We start from the raw sequence: 23742 nt of genomic DNA, 5'->3' as shown, positions 1-23742 counted from the left end.
GCCAGTGTGTCATGGTTGCTCCTTTCTCTCTTCTCTGCAGCATTGAAATGATCATCCTCCAGCATCCCTAATCAGCTTCTTTATGTGAGACACGGTTCGCAAAACCGGGGTCGCACCGATAATATCTAAACAAGATAGGAATCTTGTGTAATCGGTAAAGATGACCATTTGAGTAAAATGGTACAAAAAAAAAGTTCACAAATCTTACTAATCATTTAACCAGTGCAGTAATCTTGCAGGCATATAATGGTACATACAGTCAGGTCCATAAATATTGGAACATCGACACAAATTTCATATTTTGGGCTCTATACACCACCACAATGGATTTGAAATGAAACTAGATGTGCTTTAACTGCAGACTTTCAGCTTTAATTTGAGGGTATTTACATCCAAATCAGGTGAACGGTGTAAGAATTACAACGGTTTCTATATGTGCCTCCCACTTTTTAAGGGACCAAAAGTAATGGGACAATTAACTCCAAAGCTATTTCATGGTCATGTGCCTGACCTCTCCCCTTCCCTTATGTCCTTGTCTCATCCTGGATGTTCCAACGCTTTCTTAAATTCAATATTTCCAGGACTAAAATAATTTATCCTCTTGCTCTCCGGGGATCCCTTACTCCCCCTTCCCATATTGTTGATAACACTACCCTCTTTTCTGCTCATTAAGTTATCTTGATTCCTCCCTCTCCTTCAAACCTCACATTTGCCCCCCTCTAATTCCTTTCACCTACATCTTGGGAATATCCAAGATCTAGCCCTTTTGTTACCATGGATGCCACCAAAACTCTTATTTACTCCCTTATGTCCCACCTTTCCTCCTCTATCCTGAATGCTCCCGCCACCCTTATTTATCTCTCGCTTCTCTCTCTGCGCTGTACCTCTCTACCAGCCGGCTCCCAGTGGCCTACAGAGTTAAATTGATACGTCTTAATCTCGCATACAAAGCTCTCAATGAATCTCTCCCCCCCCCCCCCCCTTCCCCCTCTCCAAGGCTTCAAGCGCACCCTTAAAACATGCTTAATAAAGAAGTAAATCAGCCCCTGTCTTAATACCTTTACTTCAGTTACTATTTTCACTCTCCCACTCTGTACCACCTTACTTGTGTCTTCCTCTTCCATTTAAGATGTAAGCTCTCATGAGCAGGGCCCTCTTTTCTTGTGTCCTCCCTCTAATATTCCATCACTCTGTGTACATTTTAGGCCTGTTTCCCTAGCCCTGGCTTTTTGAGCCATGCCTAGTTCACATTGGATATTACTATCACTCTCACGCACTGCCCTGTAAATAGCTTGATCTGCTTTACCAAGTTATCATTATTTAATTTGTCTAATCAGTATGTCTGGTCTTTGTATTCTTTTGTTTTTCATGTAGTGTGTTATGGATTGTTGCTGTCTGTTTAATGTATACTATTCTAAATGTCTTGTATTGTGCTGTGGACCTTTTGTGGCACCATATAAATAAAAGATAATAAATAATAACTCTTGATACTAGAAATAGCACTTCTGCTTGAAATAACCTGTTGAAAGCTCAGAAACAAACGGTTGCTGGTGTTCAACAGACAAGGTTTGAATAACTGACCTTCCTTAGCAAAATCTGTAAACTTCAGAAAATGGCATCATTTCTACAGTCACTGCGTTACAGTTATCAAAACCTATGACCGCTAAGGGCATATAGGCCAGAATAACCCCAACAATAACACTTCCTCCCAACTCCTGCACATCATTGACCTGCAGGTTCTGGGTCATTTAGGCAATGAGTGCTTGCTCATAGCCCTGCATTATCCCAACAATTAAAGCGCAGTTTGTAAGAACCAAGAGGTACTGCAGATGACACACTTGCTGGTTAGAAGGGTTTGGATAATCTGTACATTATTGGCAGCTAGAAGATATTTGTACAACTTCTTGCTAACAATTGTAGGGTACTTCTGCAACGCATGGTTTGTAATTCGACGTACTACCAAACAGCATGTGACTAGCAATTAGGTGTCTATGCAAAATGTATCTGGCAATAATGGTATTTTTCTGTAATATGAGAATTTCAATGGTGGGGTGAGCCAGTATACGGCTGTCAGTTGTTGGTTATCCCTTAGCACTATATGGCTGGTAATTGTGGGATGGTATCTGTAGAATATATGTCAGAGTAGTAAGAGAGTGTACAGCGCATTCTACACCATTTTCTTCCCCTCCTTCCGTTGCAGGCTCCAGCTGTACATGGAAGTATATTTAGACATGTGGAGCTGTGTATGAGTATAGATTGTAAGCTTTCGAGCAGGGTTCTCTTACCTCTCTGTATGTATTGCCCAGTATTGTCTTAGCAATGTTTGTTCCCAATTGTAAAGTGCTACGGAATTTGCTGGCGCTATATAAATAAATGTTGATGATGATGAGTAGCATGTGGGGTGGACTGTGGGACATGTGAATGGCATGTGGGGAAGTCTTGAATGGTATTCAGGGGTTTGTGAGGAGGTGTTGGTGACATGCAATAGGTTTCAGTGTAATGTGGGAGAGATTTGGAGTACATGGCTTATGATTCGTAGGCATCTGAGAGCATGTGGGGCTATTTTAGAACAACTGGGAAATCCATATTGAGTTTCATTTTGGAGCAGGTGAGGTGCATGTGGGGGCATTTTGGGATGAGTGATGTGGGTTTGTATTTATTCTTGAAATTATGGGTAATGTGAGGCTTTTTTTTTCTTTGTCGTGTAATTTAATTGAGATTTGTTCAAATTAACACGTGAAGAAATAGAACAAAACACTCCTTACCATAACCAACAAGAGGGGAATAACATCCATCACATTATACTCCTGCATAACTTTCCTTTTTTTTTTTTTTTAAAATAAAAACGGAGCACTGCTCCATTATCAAATATATGAGGAAAAAAAATGTTACAAACATTCATCCCATCTACACTGATAACAAGAAACTATGAAACTAAAAATTTATATTATAATTACAGCAAGTACTGCTAAGACCAAACACAGCCCAACTCCTTGGGCACTTAAACATAGCTGGAGTTTGTGGGCTTGCTGAGGGGAGGAGTCAGCAGCAAGTTTAGTTCTTAACTATTTAAGTGCCAACTCCAAGCACCCTCAGACAAACCCATTGTAGCAGTGTTCCCCAGAATGGATGATGGAGAAAGCATAAAATTCTGCTATATAATCTCTTAATACTGTAACATTATTTGAATAGGTTATCAATACATTTATAACTAATAAGTCATAGAGAAACTGTTCGGACAACATGAGATTTGTTACACAGTAAATTACAAACCTAATATCAACATGCTGCATAGTGTATGTCTACCATTTGCTATCTGCTGAACAGTGATAAATGACAATTTCTTGATAGCTTTTCTACTTGCACACCTCAATCTCTCATGATTCATTGTATCCTTAAGCAATCTCATCCAGTGTTGTACCACAGAAGGTTCACCAGCAGGCCATCTTTGTGCTATAATTATGTTAGCAAGCGACATCAGGTTATAAATATACTTAAAGAGATCTCATCTATTTAAAGTTTATTTTAGGATGACCCAAAAGAGGCAAATTCTGGGACATAATTGAGGTAGCACTGTAACGGTTGTCTATATACATTTCCAAACTGAGAGACAACACTTATGTACCAGGAGGTATGACCATAGCATATACCAAATTGAAGCCATGGGGGAATTATAATTAGGGCAATTAGAGTAAGACCACCTGCCCATCCTTAGCAGACTAGTTCACCCTGTGAAAAATATAGAAATTAATCTGCTGATATCTCAAACATGCAGTAGCTTTTCTTGTAATGTGAAGGGTGGAGGGACACACATGGGCCCTTGAAATATATTGGGTTGCCCATCACTGGTGTAATTGATTTTAAAAATATGAATTATACTTCCTTTTCCTCAAGGCACTCCATGACAGCCATTACAATGGATTAGTCCCTTCTATCTTCAGGTTTAGACATGAGATTAGAAACTCATCCATGTAGTATATAGTGCAACTCCACCTCTTCCACTGTGTCTTTGAGTCACTTCCCAGCAGTTCCTGAAATATGTAAGCATAATTATACAAAATGGGTGGGAAATCTGGGCTGCTATGGAGCCCAGCCATAACTCCATGGCAGCCATTGTACTCAAGCAATAATAGTAGAGAGGGCAAGCAAACACCAGATCCGCTATATATACTGCATAATAAGGACCATGTCACTCACCGGACTGTGAGTGCTTCTTCCCGGACATTTAGGAACCGTGGTCGTCCTCCATCCTGAGGGTCTGCGCTTGCGCAGCCCTTTCTAACCCTTCAGTGTATGTTCCTTTAACTTAATTGGCAGATCAGGCAACACTCCCTATATTAAGCACCTGTGGTCAATACCACGTTGCCTGATCTTGGAGTCTCATTCCCATGAGTCTCTGAAGGTGTTCCTGTGTTTCCTCGTTTATTCAGCGCTGCTGATTCCTGTGGTTTCCAAACCACTTCTACCTCTGTGGTTTCCAAACCACTTCTACTACTGTGGTTCCCATACCACTTCTACCCTCCTGTGTATCATCGTGACTGTTAGCTGATTCCTATCCACTGCCTCCGTGCACTACAGTCTTCAAGCCACTTCAACTCTATCTTATACCATTGTGACTGTTAGCTGATTCCTATCCGCTGCCTCCGTGCACTACTGTCTTCAATCTACATCTACTCACCTGTGCATCATCGTGACTGTTAGCTGATTCCTATCCGCTGCCTCCGTGCACTACAGTCTTCAACCTGCAACTCGTCTGTGTTTCATCGTGACTGTTTGGCTGATTCCTATCCGCTGCCTCTGTGCGCTTCAGTCTTCAGCTCATCTCAACTCTCCCGTGTTTCCTCGAGACTGCTACTACTATTGCTATCCGCTACTCTCCGTGATCATCAGTTCCAGCTCAACTCTGCTCTCCCGTGTGCCATCGTTACTGCACCTGCTGGTTGCTATTGGCTACCTCCGTGTGTCCGCAGAGTCCTGCTGCCGCTACTCCTCAGCTCTACTCGTCCTTCAACTGCTGATCCACTCTCCATGCTTTCCTGTGTTCCCGCTGGTCTCTACCCGCCTGTCAGCATTGGATTCGTGTCTCACTACTTACCGCTCAGCTAGACCATCGCTATTCTTCAGGGTCCTCCAGGAGTCCAGTTCCACACTCTACTGATTCCTGTGTATTTGTTTCCCTGCTGGTCTACCTACCTGTGCGCTGCACCTACTTGACTACCGCTTCACCCATCCAGGGACTTCGCATCCTGCCGGCCTCCTGCCGTTCAGGTATCTCTGCACTCCTGTCTGACAGCCTGCTTCTGAACCACGGTATGTATACTTCTCATTGACTGTGCTGGTGTATTGCATATCTTGCTGGACTGTGTTGGTTCTTCTCTGGAGTTTGCTATCCGCTGAGTCTACTGCCATCATTGACTGTGTTATCTTGTGCCGGATTACCTCAAGAGACTTTCTATTATTACAGTGCTGTTCAGTCATTTATATATTGTGCATATTATTGTGGATCAAGTTTAAGGTGCCCGTGTATCTCCTGTGTTGCAGTCTCTCCCCGTGCTCCTCCTCACATATATATTCAGTGGTACAACTTGCTAGAGGCAGACCACTGATCCCTGTTCCCTGTGTCACTTGTTCCAGTATCCTTTCACATAGCAGTGGTACAACTTGCTAACGCAGACCACTGACTCCCCGGATACCTCCACTTGGATTCCATTCCTTCACTCAAGACAGCGGTACAACTTGCTATCCGCAGACCGCTGACTCTCATCACCTCCTCGTTTCTGTTGGACATTCCTCCTCACTATAGCAGTGGTACAACTTGCTACCGCAGACCACTGACTACCTTCACGTGTCCTTTGTCCATACAGTTCCTCGTGTATTATTACCTCCATATTACCAGTGCTGCTAGTCATAGATTTTCCTGAGCATCTCATCATCTGCTATTTCCTGTTCCGTGATCACCCTGCTACCAGAGTACCATAATACCACCTATATTGCTCTGGTAAGCCTATCACCTGGTGATCCCTGGGTAAAGACTCCTAGTGCCCGTGACAGACCATTTTATTACCATTGTGAAGATACAGGGTTTTCTGGCCCAATGCTACCCACTTCATGTTGGCTGGCCACACACGGGTGCCTTCCTATGCCAGGGAAGTCTACACAGTACCTTCTAGGATTCGTATAGTCACTCAGGCAAATGCAGTTACAAAAGTACAACAGTACATTTATTGTCATATAAACAACACTAGAATATTATGTACACACAGTAAATAAATGCCAGGCAGGTTTACCACATCATCTGCCCCTTACCCCAATAGCTTAAGGAGCTATAGTCACCTGGCTGTCCAGACTTCACAACCCATGGATGTCTCTCAGCTGCATATATAAATTCTAGTAGAGAACAACAACTCAAAACTAGATCTTGCACTCTTCATGAATGAAATCCCAGAATGAACTCCCCCCCCCCCCCCCCCCCCCCTGGAGTGGCTCCTTATATCTCAGGTCTAATTTCCACAGTCTTTCCCCTCCCTGGGCAAACCCCTGGGTCTATTCTTCTTAACCATTGGTCAGTGCAGGACTAGGGGGGGGGTTGGAGAGGGGAGTGAAGATGAGCTGTCCTTCCACAGAAGCCCCCTGCTGGGATGCAGACAGAACGTCTGGATTAGTCCTAAGGAGAACATTTGATACTAATTGGCTTCCCCCTACTTCCAAGGATAAGGTAGCAGTGAGCCCCTCCTAAAATTAACCTCTTACACTACTTTGTGATGTCACAGGGTCCCCAGCTGTTCCATGCTTCCTGTAGAAGAAGGCAGGGGGAAGAATGAATGTAGCTCCAGCCCTCTCACCTGTGTCCTGGACACCACCTGATCTTTACCCATAACCCTCCTGGCTTCACTTTAAGACAATGAATAACCTTACTGCAAGTCATCCATATATAATACACAATATACATATTTACACTGAACTACAATGTCCCCTTAGCCACATGTTATTGGAAAATGCAGTTGAAGTCTGGTGAGCTGGGGAACAAAAGCATTGGCTATAAAAAGTACTTGCTATAATCAACATTATGTGAGAGACGAGAAACAGAATGGTCACAGGGTTATCACACTCATTTTGTCACAACCATTTATGACCATTCCACTGTTATGCAGAAATTCACTGTTGAGACCTGAGCCCTATGTGTCCACGGGGTTGATTTCTGGCACTTTATGTCCCTTTCTCTGGTATGCCTGTACAATGATTTCTGTTTGGATGAGACACATCATTTCCTAGGTCCAGTCAGGATTACAAATAGTTGCTTCTAAATCCCTCTGTTAATAAGGTCTCTGACTAAAACCAATGTGTGTAGTTTTCTTTCTCAATCAACAGCTGGTTACGATGGCAATATGATTTCTTAATTGATATAAAAAGTGGACTCCACTTTAGGTAAGAAAGCTAGATTAGTCCATAATGCTACTTTATCTGAATAAACATTCAGAAAGCTTTGGACCACAAAACTTGTAGTTCTCCGGTTCTCCAGGCAGAAATAATTGCCACTAGAGATACATCCTTTAATGTAAGGCACCTTAGGGTTTTTTGCAATAGCTGAAAGGGATCAGACATCAGAGTGTTTAAAACTATTGAGATCCCATGGTGCCACAAATAACTTAATGCAAGGGCTAATTATCTTTACTACATCAAGAAAACCTAATAATAAAGACATCTGAAGCGAAGTTGGTATCTAGTAAGACACCTAGTGTGGATATCTGTACCTTTAAAGTTGAGGGATCGAGACGTTTGTTGATGCCACACTGCAGAAAATTAAGAACATGTCCAGTAGTAGCTGTGGCTGGATGCTCTTTTGACTCGCATCACATGATGAATTTCTTAAAAAAAATATTTTTCCTTCCTTGTAGAAGTGTTAGTTGCCTTCTTTGCTCCTTATTTCTGAGCAATTCCTGCTCAATCTTCATGCCACCAAACATAGCTTTTTTGGATTTGGAAGAAGTGGACCTTGTTGAAAAGGTCTGGCTATAGAGGTAGAAGCCAAGCTTGTACCTGAAGCAACTCCCAAGCTACTCTAAACTATGGACATCATCGCCAAAAGGGAAAGATTGCTATGACTTCTGCTTTTTTTTTTACTTTTTCTTATCTTTTGCAAGTGCAAGAAATGAGAGGACATGGAGGGAAGACATACCCAATTTGAAAAGTCCTTTGGACTGCCAATACTGTCTATACCTTCTGTTTCTGGAAATGAGTGTTGAAAGAAGCACATGAGTAGTTTGGTGTTCTGATTTGTCACTCTCTTTGAGGGTGGACCAACTACATTTTTAACAACTGGAATATTTCCTGGTGTAGAGTCCACTCTTCTGGATTAAATTGTTTTCTGCTGAGATTCTTTCTGCTTGCCATATGGCGTGCCGAAAAGGACTTCAGATTTATTTCTGCCCATTAAATGACTTTTGCTAACTCTGTCACCATTGTCCTGTGTCTGATAATATCTTGAGACACTTTCCTGTAAAAAGAATGGAAGGATTCTAAATTGCATCCCAGACTGCTTGCATTTCCAGCACATTTATGTGTAATTTCTTCTTGTTCTTTGACAATGCTCCCTTAATTACCTTTGACAGATGATGGCCCCCTCCCTCAGCTTGCGGTACTGGAGTCTGTTGTATTATCCAGTCTAGTTCTTAGAGAAACTCCCAGTTCTCTAATTATTCTGACACCAGTTGAGAGACTCTCTAATGGTCCTTTGTAATCGAATGACATTTGCCACCTTGCCCAGCGGAGAATTCCTACGTAGGGGAGGAAAGCATTACTAGAAGTCGGAACTATTGTAATTTAAATTTGAACTTGTAATTGACTGGACCATGAGGCATCGCTCCTTTGGTAAAGATTCTGTGTTTTGTACCGTGTCTAAACTACCAGTATTGTTATCTGCTGTCCCATAATTGACCCATCCTTTTTAATTTCAGCTAGAGACAGGAAAATACATCGGGGAAGAGGAGGAGTTGCAATATATTATGCCTGGGGTCTTTCTAATTTCTTGTCTCTGTCTAAAGCTAGAAGGGACTAATCTATTTTAATGGAGGATGGAAGAGTAAATGTGTTTTTAACATCAATTAATTTAATCTAGGACAGGTTATTGCAAATGGAAAGTAGTTGTAAAAGCAAACCTAGAAATGTTTTTTATTTGCGCGTAAGCATAGTTGCCAACTGTGGAACAGGTTTGAAAGATTTGTCTATGGAAAGATCCCTATATTTTAAAAGATATAGGAAAATGTGAGGAAACTGATTAGCCAATCTGGTCTGATGATTTCAGTATAATTGTGTTTATGTATCTCTTGCCACATTGGGAAAGCCCAGGCATCCTATGCAATACAAAAAGGAGTTAATTGCGCCCCATAAGGGTACGGTATGAATGAGCCTCTTTGAACTCTAGCCAATGGAACCATATTGCAGTAAATTCTATAAATCGTTCTTGAATGGATATTGAAATATCCATGGTCATATAGAGGTCTATGCTGTTTAGCCATTTCATACTGAGGGGAGCAGATGAAAAAATAAACGACTTACCATGAAACAGATGAAGTGATGTGATGACCCGATGTTTTTCCAACTGAGGAAAATGGCATCACGACAAACGCGACTCCTTTTAAAGCTTCGATGGACGGACCCGGCTTGTAAAGGTAAGGTAATCCTAACTCCTAGCCCCTAAAATAATACTTACATTGAATGAATGGCAGCCGGGTCCATCGATTGGCGCTTTAAAAGGAGTCACGTTTTGATGTGACATCATTTTCATTAGTCAGCAATTCAACTGGCCGTCACATCACTTCATCTGTATCATGGTAAGTCGTTTTTTTTCATGTCGGGGTAGTACTCTTTGGAAGTGAAATGTTGTTGTCGCTGTCGGGGTAGTCTGTATCGTTAAACTGACTACCACTGGTCAGGGGAGTCACTCAACCCCCTCAAACATCTGCAAGGTATGCTTAGTTTATGTAAACCAATAGTGGGAGCTTCAGAACTCTCATACTCTCCTAAATATCACTGACATCCTCCTTGGCATCGTAAAGGAGGGATGAGACTAGATTCCTATTTCAAACAGGATCCTATATAGAAACTATGCTTTCTAGCCAGAATATCTAAGATCTGGACCTGTATTTTTTTTTGGGGTGGGGGGAGTTGTGCCCCATCCTCTTTTTTGCCAACAGAAGCAGTGGGCATCCAGCGGCAGCTCACTATACCCATGTTCCTGGCAATTGACAGGCAGGCAGATAAAGCTGCGCTGATTGTGTTTAACACAATATGAGCGTCTGGACAGGATTTTCTGCCTGCCTGTCAGTTGCCGGGAACATGAGTATAGTGAGCTGCCGCTGGATGCCAACTGCTGCTAGGGAGGGAGTGATTGCCCCAATTGCCCTCCCCCCTGGATCTGCCACTGAGGGTTAATGCATCATGCTTTAATTGAAAGTATTTGTAAAATAAAACATTTATGGAGTATCTAGGGCAGCACAGTGGCCTAGTGGTTAGCACTTCTGCCTTACAGCACTGGGGTCATGAGTTTGATTCCCGACCATGGCCTTATCTGTGTGGAGTTTGTATGTTCTCCTCTTTGCATGGGTTTCCTCCGGGTGCTCCGCTTTCCTCCTACACTCCAAAAACATACTGGTGGGTTAATTGGCTGCTATCTAAATTGACCCTAATATCTCTCTCTCTCTCTCTCATATTCTCTCTCTCTCTCATATTCTCTCTCTCTCATATTCTCTCTCTCATATATTCTCTCTCTCTCTCTCTCTCTCATATTCTCTCTCAATCTCTCTCATATTCTCTCTCTCTCTCATATTCTCTCTCTCTCTCATATTCTCTCTCTCTCTCTCTCATATTCTCTCTCTCTCTCTCCCTCTCTCTCTCATATTCTCTCTCTCTCATATTCTCTCTCTCTCTCTCATATTCTCTCATATTCTCTCTCTCTCTCTCATATTCTCTCTCTCTCTCTCATATTCTCTCTCTCTCTCTCATATTCTCTCTCTCTCTCTCATATTCTCTCTCTCTCTCTCATATTCTCTCTCTCTCTCTCATATTCTCTCTCTCTCTCTCTCATATTCTCTCTCTCTCTCTCTCATATTCTCTCTCTCTCTCTCTCATATTCTCTCTCTCTCATATTCTCTCTCTCTCATATTCTCTCTCTCTCATATTCTCTCTCTCTCATATTCTCTCTCTCATATTCTCTCTCTCTCTCTCTCATATTCTCTCTCTCTCATATTCTCTCTCTCTCATATTTTCTCTCTCTCATATTCTCTCTCTCTCATATTCTCTCTCTCTCTCTCTCTCTCTCTCTCTCATATTCTCTCTCTCTCTCATATTCTCTCTCTCTCTCTCATATTCTCTCTCTCTCTCTCATATTCTCTCTCTCTCTCTCATATTCTCTCTCTCTCTCTCTCTCTCTCATATTCTCTCTCTCTCTCTCTCATATTCTCTCTCTCTCATATTCTCTCTCTCTCATATTCTCTCTCTCTCTCTCTCTCTCTCTCTCTCATATTCTCTCTCTCTCATATTCTCTCTCTCTCTCTCTCTCTCTCATATTCTCTCTCTCTCATATTCTCTCTCTCTCATATTCTCTCTCTCTCATATTCTCTCTCTCTCATATTCTCTCTCTCTCATATTCTCTCTCTCTCATATTCTCTCTCTCTCATATTCTCTCTCTCTCTCTCTCATATTCTCTCTCTCTCTCTCTCATATTTTCTCTCTCTCATATTCTCTCTCTCTCTCATATTCTCTCTCTCTCTCATATTCTCTCTCTCTCTCATATTCTCTCTCTCTCTCTCTCTCTCTCATATTCTCTCTCTCTCTCTCATATTCTCTCTCTCTCATATTCTCTCTCTCTCTCATATTCTCTCTCTCTCTCATATTCTCTCTCTCTCTCATATTCTCTCTCGCTCATATTCTCTCTCTCGCTCATATTCTCTCTCTCGCTCATATTCTCTCTCTCTCTCATATTCTCTCTCTCTCTCATATTCTCTCTCTCTCTTTCTCTCTCTCTCATATTCTCTCTCTCTTTCTCTCTCTCTCATATTCTCTCTCTTTCTCTCTCTCTCTCATATTCTCTCTCTTTCTCTCTCTCTCTCATATTCTCTCTCTTTCTCTCTCTCTCTCATATTCTCTCTCTCTCTCATATTCTCTCTCTCATATTCTCTCTCTCATATTCTCTCTCTCTCTCATATTCTCTCTCTCTCATATTCTCTCTCTCTCATATTCTCTCTCTCTCTCTCTCTCATATTCTCTCTCTCTCTCATATTCTCTCTCTCTCTCATTATTCCATCACAATTTTATGTGATGAAATATTGTGCAAATTTATGATTGAAGATCTGTTGGATCTGTAGAGGATGGTTTTAATACTTGATGGGTAGTACAAATGACATAAAGTGGCTATAAAAGGTATTCACCCATCTTGGAGTTTTTCACATTTTGCTGATTTACAATATGGAAAAATTATGGATTGATTTGACATTTATTCCCACTAATCAATACAAACTACTGATAATGTGCAAAAAAAATAGTCCAACCATTTGTCCAAATTAATTCTGTGATTGAGTTTAATTAAATGATTGGATTAGTAGTTACCCCCTTATTATATCCATATTCGATTTTGTCTGCAGTCACCAAGTTTCTTCACATGTCATATTAATAGTTTATTGGAGTCCACTTGTGTGCAGTTAGGATGTGTCAAATGATTGCAGCATAAATTCACCTGTACTGTGACGTCCCCCAAGTAGTTAGTGAATTTCCAAGCAAAGACTACAAAACAAAGACAAAAGAACATTCCAAGCAGATTCGGGACAAGGTCATTGAGAAGTACATATCAGGAAAAGGGTACAAAAATATTTTCAATGCATTGAATATATCCTGAAGCACAGTCCATCATACAAAAATAGAGTATTTGGAACAACTCTGAACTGCCTAGAACAGTCTGCCCTCCAAAACTCAAACTCAAAGCCTGGCTGCATTTGCCATGTAGATGAAAATTCTATGGTCTGATGAAACCAACATTTGACTTTGGCCTCAATGCTGTGTGCACTGCTTGGCACCAATCTAACACTACATCACATTGAAAATAACCATCCCTATAGTGAAGCATGGTGGTGTCCGCATCATGTTATTGGGTTGCCTATGTTCCTCTCAATAGATTGTGCCAGCAGTTCTTGGCCAACATTTCTAGTTAGTTTTTGATAAATATTTTTGAATTGCTTGTTATGGACTTCTTTACATTTCTGATTTTAGTAAGTCCCAACAAGATCTCAGGTTCCTACTGAGGAACATTATTGCTGAAGTTTGCCCTGTATAAGTATGGTGGGGGCAGCATCAGGTTATGGGGATGCTTTTCTGCAGCAGGGTCTGGAAAGCTCATAAAAATAGAGGGGAAAAATGACCTGAGAAAGGTTCAGAGAAATCCTGAAAGAACACTTGGAACCAAAGCATACATACAGCAAAAGCCACAGTGAAGTGGCTTACCACCAAAATGGTTGATATCCTGAAGTGGCCTAGTCAAAGCCCAGATCTCAAACCAATTGAGCACCATTTAAATATTGGTGTCCACCAATGATCGCCATTCAACCTGATGGAGCTTGAGCCATTTTGACTAGAAGAATTAGCTAACATTCCAGTTTCTAGATGTGCAAAACTATAATTCTTAACAAAAGTGATTCTGTGAAGTTTTGATTCTGGGGTAGGATGGTGGTAAATATAACTATTCATGCAATCACTTTTTTCAGTTTGTTGTGCACAATCAATTCGAACAAATGGTTGGATTAAATATTTTTGGGCACATTATCGAGTGCTTTGTGTTGATTAGTCGGAATAAACTGCAAATAAATCTATCTTGGTTCCATGTTGTAACACAGCAAAATGTGAAGCAATACAAGGTGGGTGGATATCTTTTTATAGCCACTGTATCTAAGATCTTGAAAAGCTTTACAGCAGGGCAGGCTCTATCCAGCATTTAAACCAAATTGGACATATATCCCATCTATGTGGTCAAATATTTTAAATGTGTTTCTATATAACACCTTAACACATCTGGTACTGACTAGTATCTCCCCAGAAGGCCATTACAGAGGAGACATCAGCTTTCTCATATAAAAAGGGAATATATACTCTTAAAGATTCTGTGAGGTATAATAGCTGGTGTCTTTTACAATACATACAGTATCTGTGCCTAGAATATTAATTTTATGATATTATTTATATATCCTGGGGGAGTGATTGGTAAGGTGCATCATACCTCCATCTTGCATTTTTATTTACTCCTTTTAGGGTATTATATACTCTGGACATCTTTTATAGTTCATATTATTCTCAAGTATTTAAATGTTTTTGACCAGACTAGGGGATATTTAGAAAACAAATATATGCCAGGCTGTGGGTCAATCGGTTAAAATTGTGATGTACTTCAGTTTACTTTTAAATCATTGTATCTGGTCGTCTGAAAAGAGTGTGGTGTGGGGCATGTTTAAGAAGTTAAAGAACCTGTCGTTAGTCCTGGTATGATTTGATTTGTTATGCGTAATAAAGACTAGTGGTTAAATAGCACTGACAAACCAAGCTTGGGACAGGAAACATCCCTTCCTCGTGCCTCCTGTCCCAAGCTTGGAAGTTCAACAACCATTACTGAGATTGTAGTTGTCAAGGTCTGGTGACACAGTATCGGGTTAACATGGTTCAATGCATTGACTCTGTGGCTAAAAGTGTCCTTAAAGTGTTGACAACTGTTAAGTATGGAACAGTATCACAAGTTGCATTTAGTACACATAATACAGTGATGGTATGATGTTCAATGACACCACAATTGTTTTCACACCCCGACACTAGTAACTGACTAATAACATGTGACCGGTTCTCAATTTGTAATGGTCTCTTACAAATGTTTATTCAGAATTTATCACTCAAGTGTCTTTCAGTTTCTAAAGCTAGGTACACACTACAGAATTTTCCACCAACTTTTTATGCCGTTCGATTTTACATGCGATCGATGTTCCGATCGCTCGGTCCATGGACTGCATACACACTAGTCTTAGGACGATAAAGAGAAGAGCGGAAGTCCCTTTAGTGACTTTTTACAGCCATGTTGTCGTGAGCAATGACTGTAATTTCGTACTCACTGTTGTGGATCGGTCAGACGTTTATACACACTACACAACGGAAACGAGATTGGAACGAAAATATTAAACGGTACGACCAACCAAATGAGGCGACAATCGTCCATTTGGGCAGTCTTTCGACCATCGTGTCACTGCACACACTGACCCGACTTTTGAACAAGCGGTCGTATGTCGGCTGATTTAGCCGATTATTGGACGAAATCCGTGTAGTGTGTACCCAGCTTGACAAGGTGACTGTTTCCAACTTTTGTAACCAAACCTTGAGAGATAGGAATCTCCCTTCTTGCAAGGCATTGTTTAGTTCAAATTAATATCATAGATTTCCTATAGCACACAATTAAGAACAATGATGGCATATTGAAAATGTCTTGGAGTAGTAAAGTGACAGGTCTTCGGTGTAATGCGTTCCAACAAATATTGCATGCCTCCTAGAATCTACAGGAGTCGTGCTAGAAACAGCAAGAGGAACTTGACTCAGAGCAGAGCTAGGTAGAGTTGATTACATTCGTCACCCCTCTTTAACTGAAGCTGAGCACACGCACAATAGATGACAGTGGCAGGAGCAGTGGAAAGTGGAGTTTTGTCAGTCTGTATAGAGCAGTGATGGGCAACAGGAGGCCCTCTGAGCCCTCATCTGAAGCTCCAACCGCCTAACCGTTTTATTGTCAAATTTGATTGTTATAGCTTGTAACACTTGTTTAAAATGCCTGCTATGTTATTACATATATGTTTAAATGTATTATTTTAACTTATTATAGAGAGCTACCAACAGGTAATGTTTTCAGGATTTCTGTCTATAGAAACAGGTGGGATAATTACTGATCCAAAAAATAGAATAATTCACCTCTGTATGATTAAAGAAATCCTGAAAACATGAACTGTTGCTAGTAGCCGTGTTTTTATTTGCCTGTGCAATGTGTTGGCGAATCCTCTTCCTTTGTTTTAGGAGCTAAGTGGAAAATGATTAGCTATGGCTGACTGCTGTTACATTTGTTACATGATGTGTCAAATAACCAATTTCTCACACTAGGAGACATTTATAAAAATGGTCACACAGGAAAACTGCAGCATAGCCCTACAATTATTAAAAATGCACTGACAAGTTTTAGAATTGTCCCCGACTAGTACCTTGATTTTACTCTGTGCAAGATCTATTGCGCCACAGGAGAAGTGCCGTATTACAGCTAGTTTTTATGTTATAAGAGCTACTTACATTTGGTAAATGGCATGGGTGATGCTTCACCCTTTTATACATAAACAAAAAAATATTGTACACTGCATTATATGTATAGAGCTCTACTGAACACCATTACTGTAAATTATTTCGTTTGTGCTTGTATCTGGCTGTATCTGACTCTCCTATTGAATTAAATTGTCCAAATTAAATAATGATTTTAAAACTACTTATCCCAGGTGTCATAAATCATATATTTCTGGTGGAACAGGTTAGGGTGTGAGATATATAATTATTATTTTGTCCTTGATCCATGGTCACCAGCTTATATTTTCATGTGAAAATACCTTAAAATACTGACGTTTTATACATACATCTGAATGTTACTAAATGCTCTTTAGTATAATATAAATGTTCTCAATTATATTTTTGCTGTATTACATGATTATGGTGTAGTAGTAATTTTTGTTTTTGCCTCTTTTGTATTATTCAGAACATTTCCACCACATATGGATTACTATGTAATTCATGAAGTGTATGATGGTGACTTCTCTCAAGAGCGATTTGAAGCAGAGTTAGATGCTGCATTGGAACACCAGTATGAATACATTTTGATTGAACCTGCACGCCTGGGAGATGAAACTGCTCGCTGGATTTCAGTGGGCAATTGCATACACAGAACTTCCGTTATAACAGGGGTTGTATGCCTCTTATCACCTCTTGGTCTTCCTAATAGCTGTGCTCATTATCTAGGAATACCAGCTGGAGCATTGAGTGTGGCATGTGCTGCTCTTTATGGTGTCTCCTGGCAGTCTGACCCATGCTGCCATTATCAGGTGGATCTGAGTGGGCAAAAGCTTGCATTACTCCCTCCAGGGACGCTAAGGACTTCCTCACCAGTAATATTAATTCGCAGCGAGGACACTCAAAGAAAGAGACTTCATAATGTTATTGCACTGACTGCGCTAGTATATTGTGCCCAGAAACTCTTTGAATTATGCACAGACTAAAAGCATACATATAACACTTACAGTGAAGATACTGACCATTGAAACATTTATGTATAATTTCATGCACAAAACTCCTACCCTAAGAAGCACATATGCAACAAATTTGAATTCTGTGTAGCAAAGGCTATTGAATATGGCGTCTGTCATTTATGAATTGGGTGGCATTTGATTCTCCAGTAGGAGACTTCTAGAATAGAATTGGACAAGGTATTTGTTTATATTTACAATATCTATATATTACCTTTGCAATGATTCAGTATGGTAACAGTTCAAGTAGTTATTGCGATTAAGAAACCACAGGATGGCCAGTATATTCTGTGAGAAATAAAATCTTATTCCTACAATTAGACTGTATTGGTTCAACCTAGTTGACAGATTTTGGAAACTGAACTGAGGAATTAACTGTGCGGCCTTATATTATAAATGATATCCATACCTATCTACATGTTCTACCAATGCTTTTTTTGATGGATACTTTATCATTGTCATATGTCATCCATAGCATAATTTTAACAGAATCTATTTGGGTATATTTTACATGGTGGTTTGGTAAGCCTTTGTTAAAGGCCAAATCCTAGTACATTAGAATGAAAATTCCTGGATGGCCTGCTTTCAACAATACCTCACAGGAATAAGTGCCAGATAGTTTTATAAATGTCACCTATAATGTATTCTGTAGTGACAGAATGGAACATTTTATTTTTCCTCTCAAATACAAACTTTTACACTTGGTGAGAGACAATGAATTTTCTACTCATCATCCTATACAATAAAAATGTCTGTTTATTGATCATTTCAAAACATCATATTCATAAATCATCATCATCATTAGCAGAGAACTCGCATCAGTCACTGCCCCATTGGAGCTTACAGTCTAAATTCCCAACATACACAGACAGAGAGACTAAGGTTAATTTACCAGTCACTAGTATGTTTTTGGAGTGTGGGAGGAAAACGGAGCATCCGGAGGAAACCCACGCAAACACGGGGAGATCATACAGACTCCACACAGATAAGGCCATAGTCGGGGAAACTTATGACCCCAGTGCTAACCACTGTGCCACCATGCTGCCCACAAATTACACATTCTGCACTGATGAACACATATGCCTTATTTTCTTCCCCTTCCCCCCAAAAAAAACCAAAAGCAAGCTGCTACAGGCATTTTGTTGTGGCAGGCTGGACTGGAAACACTATAACTGGGAAACCTGCAGCATTGTGTCCCCCTTGTCATAATGTCAACCATCCATAGCCTGTTCAGACCTGGGCTGAAAAAATGTGCCCCTCCCCAGAAGAAAATGGCCCTAAGAGTCAATCAACCGCAGTTATATTATGTATAGTTCATTGCAGTTAGTGCAATAAATACAATAATAATAACCAATACAAAGTGTCTATCACATTCTGTGGATGGTAGTTAAAGTAAGCTGCACATCAGCTGAGCTTTTTGCCCAAAGCTGTTTTAGGATGTACTGAACTACCATCTCTATTCAGCTGTGAAACAGCTCAACTGTCATTGCTGTTCCAACATCTGTTCAACTGCCCACTGAGCTCAAATCTCAAATGCGATTGCTGTTAACATCTATGTTTGGCTGATAGACCTCGTCGTATCAGAGCTGCAAAAACTTCCTACTCTATTAACTACTGCCAAGGAGCAGTAAAATATCTTTCACTACCTCCATTGTCATGCACAATTTGGATCAATTGTTCCTTTCCAGTCTGTTATTACCTACCCTAGCTAATACACATTCATCCCCATCTCTACATCAGGCACCTACTCAATTTACACTCTCCTATTCACTTTCCGCACACTTCACTCCTAACTCCACTCCATCATCCTATTTCTCCATCCCCTATTATTATTTCCCTTTCACTACTTCCCTTCATGCTAGTCTACACACATGCACGCACCACACTTACCAGCCTACATAAACAGAAATAAACCTCACATCCACAGATCATACTTACGTGTTCTCTTTCTTGTCCTGCTTCTTCTCATGACTGCTGGTGACATCTGTCCTAACCCTGGGCCCCGTACAATTCTCACTATCTGCTCACGCTCCTTGCTCCACCCCAAAACTTTTCATCTACACCGTACTTCCAATCCCACCAACTTTATCCACATATCACCACTATCCTCTCTTTCCTTCTGAATGCCAGATCAGTTTGTAAGAAACTTAAATCTATTCATAATCAGTTCATTCCTCAAACTCCTTGCAATAACAGAAACCTGTTTAATCTCCACTGACACTACATCACCTGCAGCTCTCTCCTACAGGGAATTCTCCCTAAGCCACTCTACCATACCCGGAAACAGGATGGTGGTATAGGCATTCTACTTTCTCCAAGTTGCACCTTTCATGTTATACCATCTGCGCTCTCTCCCTTTCATTCTCTTCCTTTGAAGACCACACTATCCGTCTTATTTACTCACTCCACCTTCATGTTGCTGTCTTTTTTTTTATTGTGTTTTAATCCTTTGACCTGGCTACTCTCATACTAGGCCATTACAACATTCCCATTGATAATCCTACTGTCTATCCTGTCACTAAACTTCTTTCACCTTCTCCTTTGGTCTTTCCCAGGGGATCTCATTTCCCATCCACTGTGATGGATATTCTCTTGATCTTGTTTGTTCTTGCTACTGTTCCTTCTCTAGTTTCATCAACTTAGTGTTCTCACTCTCCAACCACCATCCCCTTTCCTTCAGCCTCAATTTACCTCATGCCCTCCTCCCTGCACCCAAATCTACATTACTCAGCGACCCTCTAAGTACTCTTGACCCAATCTACTTCTCATTTTCACTAACACAACTACTTTCTGCTAGGACTGCATTGTCCTGCCCTAATTAGGCTGTCTGTTTTTGCAACAAATCACTCACTTCAGCCCTAGCCCTAGATATTGCAGCTCCAGCTACCACATACAGTCTCTGACATTCCACACCCCAACCATGGCACACTCAGCAGACCGTCTACCTGCAAAAGTATTCCCACACTGCAGGGCGCCACTGGAGGCAATCTCATTTCTATCACGCATTTCCTTCACTGTAAGTTCATCCTTTTATCTTACAGCACTGCCCTTTCAACTGCCAAATAAACATACTTCAAATCTCTAATGCCCGCCCAGTGTTCTTGCCCATGTCACTCATTTGCCACCATCAACTTACTGCCCACCTGCACCTCCATCCCTTTCCTTCCTCACAACCCATGAGCTTGCCACCTACTTCAAAGAAAAAATCGACACCATTCAACAAGATATTTCCTCATGACAAATTCCACCCACTCTACACACCTTCACCTACTCCCCAATTCATTCTCTCTAATAACGGAAGATGAAGTGTCTGCTCTCATCAGCTTAGAACCTGTCCCCTCTACCCTATTTCTTCCGAACTTCTCTGCTTCCTTTCCCCCATTGCATACCCTCCTCTAGTACACCGCTTCATCTTTTCTCTCCACTCACACATTTCCATCCTCCTTTAAACGTGCTCATATCACCAATTCTAAAGAAACAATCTCTCGATCCAGCCTCTTTCTCCAACTACCGCCCAATTTTCCTCCTCCTCTTTGCCTCCAAACTAATTGAGCAATTGGTGTACAACTGCCTGTCTCACTTTCTCTTCTCTCCAAACTCGACTCTCTGCAAGGTTTCCGTCCCTAACGTTTCACTGAATCTGCTCTCATCAGAAGTGATTAATGATCTACTTACAGCAAAGTCTAAAAATCATTTCTTCATGTTCATCCTCCTGGACCTCGCTGCTGTTTTTCACACTGTTCATCACCCTCTTCTCCTACACAATTTTCACTCCATTAGCACCAGGTTTGGGGATATGCCTACAGACAGTATCTGCAGGTCTGCATCTGTGTTTTTGTGTGAACAAGCATTGTACTGTACTTGTATACCCTTTCCCTTCCCTGTTCTGCCTTTCCAGTCATACGAAGGCACAAGTGCCATGTGAACATATCTGTATTGGTGCATATGCATGCATTTTCTGTTTGGGTGCATACAGTGCAATTTTGTGTATTTTACACTACACAAACAAGTGTAGATCCCACTCGGGATAAACCCAATGATACAGATCTATAGTCCTACTGATATGTCTTTACCCCTCGAAATGAGAGCATGAAGATATTTATGCGAAATTTACTTGTTCAAAAATTGAACAAGTGCTTTTTTCATAGTTTTCTGTTAAAGAGGTTGTATTGTCCAAAATGCAGGATCTGTAAAGTACTTGTCAATTAGAGGTACAAGGAAAAAGCAATTTGCAGTCATTCTGATCTATACTACATGGCCAAAAGTATGTGGACACTCCTAAAAAAAAAAAATGAGTGTGTTTGGCCATTTCAGACACTCTCCTTGCTATCGGGTGCATAAAATCAAGCATACAGCCATGCAATCTCTATAGACAAACATTAGCAGTAGATTGGGTCATACTGAAGAAATCAGTGACTTTAAACTTGACACTTTCATATGCCACCTTTCTAACACGTCAGTTCATCAAATTTCTGTCTTGCTAGAGCTGTCAATTGTAAGTAATGTTGTGAAGTGTTAAATTCTAGGAGCAAAGGCAGCTCAGCCGCAAAGTGGTAATCAAAATGCTCACAGAATAGGACTGCAAAGTGCTGAAGTGAATAAAAATCATCTGTCCTGGAGTTCATCAGTCCCTACCAAGAACCAAATTGCCTCTGGAAGCGATGTCTGCACAAGAATTGTTCAGTGGAAGCTTCATGGATTGGGTTTCTCTGGATTGATGAATCGCCCTTCACCATCTAGCAGTCTGAAAGACATCTGGGTTTGGGTAATGCCATGTTAACACTTCCTACCTGCATATGTACTGCCAACTGTAATGTTTGAACGAAGGATAAAGTTCCAGTGAAGGAAAATCTTAAAGCAACAGGATACAATGATGTTCTAGAGCAGGCCAGTTCAACCTGCGGCCCTCCAGATGTTGTAAAACTACAAGTCCCAGCATGCCCTTCTAGCTATCAACAGGTTGTCTACTGGCAAAGCATGCTGGGGCTTGTAGTTTCACAAACATCTGGAGGGCTGCAGGTTGGACAGGCCTGTTCTAGAGCATTGTGTGCTTCCAACTCTGGCAACAGTTTGAGAAGGCCCTTTCCTGTTTTAGCATGACAATGCCCCCATGGACAAAGTAAGGTCCATCAAATAAATGGTTTCCCTGAGTATGTTGTGGAAGAACTTCCTCATCTCAACCCCATCGAACCACTTAGGGATGAATTAGAACGAGAACAATGAGCCAGGCCATATCAATTAACATTAATGCCTGTCCTCACTAATGCTCTTGTGGTTGAATGGATGTGATTTCCTGCAGTCACTTTCCAAAATTTAGTGAAAACCTTAACAGAAGAGTGGAGATTGTTATAGCAGCAAAGTTAGGCACAACTCCATATTAATGCCCATGGTTTTGGAATGAAATACCCAACAGGCACATAATATGATGTTCAGGTCTGCACATGCTTTTGGCCATGTAGTGTATATGTGAAAGAAAATGAATTGTGGAAAGAAATATGTTGTAACTGTAACATAAAACAGAAAAGAAATAGGTCCACACTAGGTAATGACTCACCTCATATATTGTTTACAGCAGCTCATTGCTATTTCACATTCAAACTGAGGGGGTTCTCTTCCATCTTACTAGGAACATATTTTCTTAAAGACAAGATTTGAAAGGCAATTCAGTCCAAAAAAATCCTATATTGTTCTACAGTATTAAAAGCACTTTTATTTGTAATCAAACTTAAAATTGTCCACACTTCCACATTCACCAGGTTCATTGTGGTGAAATATTAAAAGAGAGTGAAAACAAAGAAATAAGATGCTCTGTTAAAAAATTATTTTGTTAGACGCTTAGGTAAGGCCAGATTATAAGGTCTGGAAAGTTGGGAGTCCTCATAACTTTAACTGTAATTATATATAATTTATATTTTCAGCAATCTCTTATCCATATGTTAAAATTGTGATGTATGTTATCCTAATAAACTTGATATTTTTTCTCACATGATCTTGTGCCTTTATTGCTTATCGATGGATACACAATACAATCAAAAAAATGTCTTATTCATTTTGTTCACTTCCTCATTTCAGAAAGTTATAAAGCATATGGGATATCCGTTCTTTAATTTTGTTTGATGTTTTAATACCCATATAGTCTCCAACTTAAAAGTTTTGGTTTTTTTTTTATATTGCAGGTGTACATACCTTATTCAATTTATCTGCATGCGGGCGGCAGTTGGAGAAGGCTGCACGTTAGATCAGCTCTGTGTCTTTCCTCCCACACAATTATCTGTCCACAATTGTAGAGCATCTGGAAACTTGCGGAGACGGTGGGAGATTGTTGTGGGGGTACAGGGGAGTGTCATCGTCGCTCCAGAGACGGGGCCATGCCATCTATCCCTGGCTTATCTGC

At 40.7% G+C, this 23742-nt stretch overlaps 1 protein-coding gene across 4 annotated transcripts in view; it reads left to right on the top strand.

The window, feature by feature from the left end:
* LOC142107788 (transmembrane protein 11, mitochondrial-like) overlaps positions 1-23337 on the top strand; it is a 31932-nt gene extending 8595 nt beyond the window's left edge. For all 4 annotated transcript variants that reach the window (XM_075191404.1, XM_075191405.1, XM_075191406.1 and 1 more), the window contains one exon: positions 16805-23337. In XM_075191404.1, the coding sequence (XP_075047505.1) occupies positions 16805-17321 (517 nt within the window). In that variant the 3' untranslated portion in view covers positions 17322-23337. The remainder of the gene's footprint in view (positions 1-16804) is intronic.
* Positions 23338-23742: the final 405 nt, after the last annotated feature.

Source organism: Mixophyes fleayi, chromosome 11 (assembly GCF_038048845.1).
Source record: "Mixophyes fleayi isolate aMixFle1 chromosome 11, aMixFle1.hap1, whole genome shotgun sequence".
Taxonomy (NCBI): domain Eukaryota; kingdom Metazoa; phylum Chordata; class Amphibia; order Anura; family Limnodynastidae; genus Mixophyes; species Mixophyes fleayi.
This window is presented reverse-complemented; position numbering and strand designations above follow the sequence as displayed.